Source organism: Tachypleus tridentatus, unplaced genomic scaffold (assembly GCF_004210375.1).
Source record: "Tachypleus tridentatus isolate NWPU-2018 unplaced genomic scaffold, ASM421037v1 Hic_cluster_1, whole genome shotgun sequence".
Taxonomy (NCBI): domain Eukaryota; kingdom Metazoa; phylum Arthropoda; class Merostomata; order Xiphosura; family Limulidae; genus Tachypleus; species Tachypleus tridentatus.
The window spans coordinates 32,728,977-32,738,310 of record NW_027467777.1 but is presented as its reverse complement, the minus strand read 5'-3'; the positions used below and the strand labels follow the sequence as shown (position 1 = coordinate 32,738,310).

Below are 9,334 nucleotides of genomic sequence, written 5' to 3'. Positions count from 1 at the left end.
TAAAACCTGAGAACAACACAAGTTATCTCTAACCTCCATCTGTTGTAACCCTACGATCCAACATATAGTACCTGTGGGGTATAACTGGACCATCTTAGTGTATTGTTTCTTCTACCAAAGGTTTTCCTGGTTCCAGTAGAAAAACCACTCTGGTTTTCACTTTCTGCATCACTGTTTCTCCAGGGGGATGTTACAGCTTCTGACAGTCTTTTAGATAATGGCTAAAAGTATTTTGTTTAAAAGAACTATCAACACAGCTTTTTTTTACAATATCTGTTTTAGATTGAATACTGACTTAATACGTGAAACCTGAAACACCTTTTACAAACTAATATGAAAATGTAACAAGTATAGACAAAATTTTGGTCAACCTGTCTGGAAACGAGAATTTGATAACCAATTTGTTAAGCTTTTTTTGTGGAAATGATTTGTATATGTAATTTTACAGAAAAACTTAATCTTTACTTAAAATAACTTACTAGAGTCAGGAGTATTCATTCAGTTAATTAATCGCACTCGTTATGTTTGTAAAATTACATACGTTTATCTCACTACACTCTCTCTCATTCAGACTATAAAATTCAAGGTTCAATTTCTTTATGATCGTTATAGTATGCAAGACCATTCTGAAAAACCGTAGTTGAAACAACTGTTTTAAATGCTCAGATAAGTTTCACTTGTACCTCCTATGATAAGCTGGTTAAACAGTACATTTCATTTCACATGTTCCATGATTTGTATTAAATAAGCGATTTGTTAGGTAGTGTTTCCCCAATGTGCAAAAGTTTTCATTCAATAAATGCTTACAAAGTATTTGTTAAGTAAATCCCCTCACTCACCCACACAATGTCTGGTAACTTACATGGCAAGATGGCTGTGGGGGGCAGAGTACAGGTAGCCCACTGTGTAGCTTTGCGCTTAATAACAAATAAATAATTTGGAGGGAGGTGACAAAAATATTTTGTTAACAACCACAGAAAATAATATTTACAAATTTCTAGTCGTACGTACAGAGGAATCTGTTCTCGTCACACGTATCATAGAATACTGTCTGTTCTCGTCTCATAGAATACTGTTAGTTAAGTATTTTTATTAATAGTGTCCCTTCATTACATAATACACCTTTTATATATTAAACAATATTCAAATGGCTGTAATATGGTCAATATTCTAAATTACATAATATGCGAATGGTGATTAGTTATTCAGTGTATTAATTACAAGGAAATTGTATTTAATTAGAATACATGTAAATTTAGTAACGTTGAGCCATCTCTTAATAAATTCGGAGATTTTAGTAACAATAAACGAAATTTATAAACAGATGCAATTATGTAATTAAAAGAACAATTTGTGTAGGTCTGTGCATGTTAGCTCACATGGAAACCAAGTATTGCTATTGGCTAATTGTACAATAAACAGATGCAATTATGTAATTAAAAGAAACAATTTGTGTGTAGGTCTGTGCGTGTTAGCTCACATGGAAACCAAGTAATTCTATCTGTGTTAGCTAATTGTAATTGTACAATAATACAATTTGTGTAGGTCTGTGCGTGTTAGCTCACATGGAAACCAAGTATTTCTATTGGCTAATTGTACAATAATACAATTTGTGTAGGTCTGTACGTGTTAGCTCACATGGAAACCAAGTATTTCTATTGACTAATTGTACAATAATACATTTGTATGCAAAAATAAATGACGTTTATGATATTAATAACACTTATTTACTAACACAAACAAAAATGAAACACACTTATGAAAGTTAATTCTTTACCCTTCCGTGGCTTATAAGTAACGCAATATTATTTTATTTCAATAAACGCTTTATATACCACTACATGAGGAGGTTACACATGTTTTAGATAGATAAATCCTTTAATTAATGCTACTGCTGTATTATGCAGAATATTAAGTTGTATTCAGATTTAAATTAAAATGTAAAAGGCATGGAATGATCTTAAACGAAAATATATTTCTATGCACAATATTTTGTGTTGAAACATTTTGTGGTTGACAGCCATCTTAAAACACCGTAAGAATTTTTCTTAATCGAAATCTAGAAAATGCAATATTATAAAATAGCATAAGAAGTGTAAAAACAACCGCCTTCATTTTTATCTAATTCATTTATTTTTAATCCATAATGCTATTTTTTAATTTATTTTTTTACCCTTCCTTAAATTATTAACAAACTGAGTGTCTTCTACAAATAACAGAAATGGCGTAATGATTTTTGTTTTGTTTTTTTCAACCTTTTTTTAACGAGTAAACTTGTTCTTTGCGCACGAAGCGTAATTATACTTAGGCCTAATTATCGAAGTTAAGGCGGCTGTATTGCAATAGGGCAATAATCGGAAACCTGTGATAATTATAAAATGGTGAAATTTTAAAAGTATGGCACCAAGAAATAGAAATATCAACTATCGTGTGTGTGTGTACGCATGTCTAAATCGCATTTTGATATCATCTGAAATTTGTAATGATTTTTATTTATTCAAATTATCAGCTGCAGAGCATCGAAAACGAATGAAATCGTGGCAGTGACTAGCGAAGCTGATTGACGGTTATACAGTGAGTAAACTCGTTCACATTAATTGAAAACTAATCGTATTTGCGTTACTTATAAGATACGGAAAGGTTAAAAGAATTAACTTAACATGTTTCCTTGTGCGTTTAAGTTCTGAAGTAACTTTTTAAACTTACGTTCTCTTTTATGGTGTGGATTTCTTTCCTAAACTTGCAAATCATTATTATAATTATTTATACTGGTTATAAAAGATTTATATAAGGACTGTTAAAATTGAACACGTAATTCTTTATCCAGTTTCTCTGAAGTATCTAAAAATGTGCGAAAATAGTATTTTAAATACACTGTCAGTTATATCAAATGCCTATGAAGCGTTTCGCTCAACACAGAGCTCAATACGCCTGCTGGGATACGGCAACTGTTGCTATGGAAACGCCTTTCCTAAGTTTTTTTTCAATAATAATAATAATATTTATTCATTTTCATACTATGTTAAAATATAATAGATATAACGTCTTGTAATAAATACAGTTAGTTTCTAAATGTCTTACGGATTCACGTGATGCTTAAAATTTTTCAGTTTATATACTAATCCCCCCCCAGTGGCACAGCGGTATTTCTGCGGACTCACACAGCTAGCAATCGGGTTTCGATACCCGTGATGGGCAGAGCACAGGTAGCCCTTTCTGCAGCCTCATGCTCAATTTCAAAACAATCAATCAGTTATATATACTAATCGTAATTCTTAAACCAGCGCCTCAATATTTAGCGATACATAGTTTCATGCGTTCAAATAGCAAGCTAGATTATGTTGGTACATTTATAAGTTACATCCTTCAGCCATTCCGCGATATACCTTTACAACTAAACATATACCATATTCATTGTTGAACGACCCATTACCTGCAGTTTTCTTCCACCAAATCGAAGTATCACAGTTTGATAAACGTCATCTTTTTCCACATCCTGTATGACATAAAGCAGTGATTAAACTTGAAACTTAGTCCCAATATAGTTGTTTTTCATATTTACCTAGTGTAGGTATACACTGCTGGCCAAAATCTTAAGGCCAATGATCATAAAGAAAAATGCATTTTCCCTATTAAATGCTAAAAAAGGTTTTTATTTTTATTTTCCCTTTACTTATTTTCATCTTTCGAAGCTCTCCTCAAATAAGTGGTTGAGTCTAACAACGCAAAATGCATATTGTTTCTTTAAGTTCATTGGCCTTAAGATTTTGGCCAGCAGTGTATACTATATAATAAAATCCCATATCTTTATTTTGAAACCTAGTTCTAATGTAGGGTTTATGATAACTTATATCAAATAATTATAATCAGTTTTAAAGTAATTCACTGCCTTCCTTCTAGATGGTTTGTGATTATAGTTAATGGATAGATGTACCGTCTTGATGACGTAGAAACGGTATTTGAATCTGTAGCAAAGTTAACATCTTCTGATGGTGTTTTATTGTATTCTTAAACTTATTTTTGGGTGTGATGTCTAAAACTGGTAATTATACTTCTTTCGTCAATCTGTAAGCTGTAGAATATCAAAAATGAATGTAACTGTGGCAATGACTCTTGAGACTAGCTTACAAAGTGTTTAAAATTTAGGCCTAACAGTTGATTTTTAGATACGTCTATGAATTTAAGAACACGAACTGCTATACTGTGTCAATTTAAAGGTAATAAAGCAGTACACGTAAGGCTTAAATTTTATAATTATAATACAAGTTTCATAATTTTTATATACGTTTTTTCGTATATCGCCGACATTAGCCTCAATAAACACAGTAATTGAATTTGTTCTAAATCACGTTTACTCAACCAATAATCTAGTCTTACCTCAACTATGTCCCTCAGTGTATCTAACCTTATCTTCCGCGACTCAGGCGAGTCCTCGAATAAACGGTTTTCATCCAAATTATTCACTTTCTAAGAAAATTAAGAAAAAATAATTATAAAATTTGTTGTCTTAAATAACTTTTATCAAACAATATTTTTCAAATGACACACGAAGCAAATTAAGATTATATTTAATAAAACTTCTAAGATACACCTAATAAACCAATGAGAACGCCGAAAGACAGGTATCCACCAATCATAGCTAACTTACCGCCCATTCGTGTAAAACTTCTTCCGACCATTCGTGTAAAACTTCTTCCGACACTGTTCTACCCAAGGCGGATATACGTTTATGTTGTTGTTCTGCAACCTGGAAAATGCGTCGTTTTAGGATATTTACATTTCTCATAAAAATTGTATAGTCTAAGTTAAGGTGTAGAAGGGCAGATAAAAGACAGAATAAGCACTGTTGCCTGCAGAAAACATTATGTGAAATAGGCCTAAATCCGTCGACAGGTTTTAATTGGAGCATACTTAATAAATAACACATAAACTTTTTTAGACTGACGAAATTCATTATAACACATAGTTAGGGTTAAGTATTCTTTACAACAAATATATAGCGTTAGATTAATACGCGTGACGACATGGAAACAAAGCTATTGACTCACGATGAGGTTCCACCAATAAAATGGTTATGTTGAGTAAGAGTGAACAAACCTTTATATCTTCTTTCCAAAATCGATTGGAGAAAGGAAGAACTTGTTTTATCTGTTAGGAAGACAAGAATCTTTATTTGGATGTAATAATGTTGGTGAAAAACAACACAAATTCCTTCGCAAGTGAGACACAACTGTCGTTGGATACGACACACACAGTGAGAGCACTACTGTTGCACGTTCTAAACAGATAATTTAAAACACTGACAGCTAACTGTAGGAACCTTACACTATAACAGATAATTTAACTGACCGTTTTATGACGTATAGAACCAACAACAAACTTCTGTCTCAGTAAAACAGTGAGTGAAGGTGTTTACCTGTAACATGCAGATTGCTGATATAATGATACACACAATATTAACAAGGGTCAGGAGAAAACTGGTTAGACCAGATAAAGCAAAGTCCACAGCGGTCTGGATGTCTGTATGGTTGTCAACGGTTGTGATGAATGACGTCTATAGATAAAAGGAGGAAAACAAAATTCAGAATAATATATGACTGATTAATTGACTCCATGACGATGGTGGAGCTTGACTAGCCAGGTCAGGTTCTTGTGCCCAACCTAAAGTTCCCGATCGATATAAAAAACAATCTGTAATAAAAGCTAAATTATAATTAAAACTAAACACAGCTTTAAGTAGCTTGTACGTAAATGTTTCTGTAATTGTTTAAATATAATAATAACATTAATTAAAAAGAACGGGAAAATTGAACTTTTGTAAATGGTTCGTAATTATGAATTATTAATTAAAGTCACATGTAATAGTAATAGGATATGACATGTAGTTCTGACCTACTCTGAACGCCAGCCCGTGATCACCTGTAGATGGCGCACATGAAGCCACAACTTTTACATGTTAAAAACACAAATTTCAATATCTTTCAACACGAAATATCGTCAGACGTGAGTACCAGTCTAGAATTTACGTTAAGGGGACGTTAGAAATATTCCAACGGCATTATCTGCGTACACTACGGGCCAGTAACAATGTAATTTATTCTTTGATAGATTTTTTAGGCAGAGTATTCATGATGAAACTTTGTAGAATGGACGGCAACTGCCTGTTGTTGGACACAAGTGTAGAGGACGACTAAAGCGGAAGACTTTCTAAACGTCGTCCTCTACACTTGTGTCTCCACAACAGGTAGTTGCCGTCCATTTAACAAAGTTTCATTAACGTAATTTATTATTAGAGAAACTGGAAAATGAAGCTAAACACTTGGCCCTTCTGGTAAAAGTATTATAATGTTTTACAGGATACAAACAACATCCAGTGGTCTTTAAACGACACCACACGATAGAGAAAGAAGTGGTATTATGTATAAATAAGAACATTTATTATGATACAATATCACACAATTCACAACAACTCAAACATTAGGTTAGGGCTAGTTTCAAGAAGAAAAAAATTACCTCTTTTATTGATGCTATTAACGCGAATGCCCAGAGGAGACCCTAAAATGAATGAAATTCGAATAATTAGAAATATTTGTTTGTATATTATTCAAATACAAAGAAAACTGCGAAGGAAAAAAATGTGCCATTTTCCAAGAAGGGCACTAAATAAGAAATAAAAACCCACCAATCATCTCTTTCTGTTTTTGTAGAAATAAAAACCCACCAATCATCTCTTTCTGTTCATCGCTATGGGATTAAATAGTTGGTTATCAACCACGTGATCTGAGATTGTTCATCCAGTCTAAAGTATTGTTACAGTTGTCATTTGGAAGTGAGTCACAGAGTTTAACGTGTTCTAACTCGCTGGTGAAACAATTAAGCCTCACGTGACGACTTATGAAATTAAGAGAAACTGATCAACCACAACAAGCTACAGACTGTCATTAACAGGATGTGGAAACACTTCTAAACAAAGGTACAACTGTTCGGACACTATGGTATGGCAGGTCTTCATGCACAACACAAGTAGTCGGACGACACCTATTCCGAGATTGAGCCAGATGTTCCTGGCCTTAACTATACGCTAACTTAATATATAGACGATTAGAAACACTTTACGAGGCAGACCAATCAACCAGCAAGGTTCGTTCTGCTACTGAGAAGGAACAATATGCGTCCAAGTCGCATGCCATACTATAGAAACGCATTCAATATATCAACAACAAGATGCTTTTTACACACGAATCGTGCTTCACGCTCCAACCAAATAACGCTATTTGGAAAGAAGCTTGGACCAGATCTGCCCTATTTCCAAATATGAATGTTACGTATATAGTGATCGTCGAAGAATAATATGAGCAGAAATAAATAAGTTTATGGATGTTAATATTATAGTACAGTGTAATAAATACCACGCATGATAGAGGAGTTACGTGTCGCCCCCGTGCGGCGTGTGATATTATTTTATCTTCTCTTTTTACAAATTACAGTAATGTCTTGTATAGTGCACAGTTTACTTTACTTTTATATCAGAATAGACCTTTACATAAAAGTTTAGAAGTTAAGAGCTTTGAGAAGTAACCATAAACGAACGAACAATTAAAGTAAAGGGTTCATCTAGTGCCACTCTTGATACGTGGTATCAAAAATATACTGAAATCATTTAGATTATCTTCACTTATTTGAAGCAAAACCGATTAATTAAAAGTACAGGTTAAGAAAACGACTAACTCACTCAAGTAATTCGATCTTTCAGAAAACAACAACAACAAACGAAAGGAAGTAAAAAGTAAGAAATTAATATTGGTTTAGAGTATGAACAAATTAAAATCAGTTTTCTAACTATTTAATATTGGTTTAGAGTATGAACAAATTAAAATCAGTTTTCTAACTATTTAATATTGGTTTAGAGTATGAACAAATTAAAATCAGTTTTCTAACTATTTAATATTGGTTTAGAGTATGAACAAATTAAAATCAGTTTTCTAACTATTTAATATTGGTTTAGAGTATGAACAAATTAAAATCAGTTTTCTAACTATTTACAGAGGCTCTAAACTCACCGCATTCACTGCAGGACCCAACAGCGAAGCCGATATTCCTACGCCAACCAGAGACCCAGCATTACCTGCTAACAGAGACAGCGCGACTCCCGCACCAGATGGCAGTGCGGTCAACAGACCTACCCAGAGTCCTCTCCATTCACATCTGTTAAGCATTTCTTGAGTTAGTAGCTTGTTGTGGGAGCGAAATCGAAAATAGATGTTCCCAAATGTGATTCCGAACAAAAATCCTAGGAAAAGAGAGAATGATGTAATAATAGCTATCGTTGTTAATTTGTAGAAAACTAGGGTTAAAGATTAAAGGATATACTTGACGTCTAGATAAACTGTTGAGAATATAGACAATATTAAAATAAAAGCTATTTCGGAATTTTGATTACATCTAATATTTAATGAATGAAATATGCCACAAATTCCCTAATTTATTTTCTTGGAAAAGCGGCAACTTTCCCTGCTTAGTCTAGATGGCGCCCCTGGGTTTAATACATTGTTTTGACTTATTTCGTGAAATGTATTAGTTTTCATCGTTAGAGTTCTTTGTACTGAGTTAATTATTCGTTCTACACACACACACACACACAAGAAAAAGGAAACAGTGCGTATTTCCAGACCAATCAGTGCCATTGTTTAATACTACGTTAACTTAGGATTATCTATCCTTATGCTAACTAAGTTAAATGGCTTTTGCCAATGTTTTATTTTTGTGTGAGTATATAAAACAAAGTGACCCTCTGAATGACATAGCGGTAAGTCTGAAAGCCATAACGCTAAACTCTGGTTTTAAATATATGTGGTGGGCCATAACACAGCCCATTTTATATCCTTCCTCTGAAGAGCAAATATATTGTTACAAACGTGAGTTAAGTCTTTTTGTTTCACAAATTAATTATTGATTTATTTTTAGGGAAATTGTTTGTTATTTTATTTACTCCCTTAGCACAAAGCTATACAGTAGATGATCTGTCCTTCAAGGGGAAGCGATCCCCGGATTTTAGAGTTGTAAGTCCATACATTTACCAAATTAACACCAAAATCTTGATAAAAAATAAATGTATACTGACGTTTCAGCGAAACGATATAGAGTGGAACATTTCTCATCTTGCTTTTACACCACGAGGAGCGCCATCCTAGATTTTAGCACTATGGCCTTACCTCTGATATTCTGAGAGTTGAATGTTCCTAAACTTATCACTCAGTATCAGTGGTTAAATAGTAAGTCTTAGCTTTATATAAGGCTAAAAATGTCGTTTGGATACTCGCCGTAAGCAAAGAAC

The 9,334-nt window shown here is 33.2% G+C and overlaps 1 protein-coding gene across 1 annotated transcript in view; it reads right to left on the bottom strand.

Annotated features, from left to right (window-relative positions):
- The window catches only part of LOC143242049 (uncharacterized), a 33,915-nt gene that overhangs the window by 3,856 nt on the left and 20,725 nt on the right, over window positions 1-9,334 (bottom strand). The window contains exons 11-18 of the mRNA XM_076485389.1: window positions 8,061-8,290; window positions 6,514-6,555; window positions 5,417-5,554; window positions 5,098-5,148; window positions 4,649-4,747; window positions 4,378-4,467; window positions 3,434-3,496; window positions 72-221 (exon numbers count right to left, since the gene is read on the bottom strand). Coding sequence (XP_076341504.1) covers window positions 72-221; window positions 3,434-3,496; window positions 4,378-4,467; window positions 4,649-4,747; window positions 5,098-5,148; window positions 5,417-5,554; window positions 6,514-6,555; window positions 8,061-8,290 — 863 coding nt within the window. The remainder of the gene's footprint in view (window positions 1-71; window positions 222-3,433; window positions 3,497-4,377; window positions 4,468-4,648; window positions 4,748-5,097; window positions 5,149-5,416; window positions 5,555-6,513; window positions 6,556-8,060; window positions 8,291-9,334) is intronic.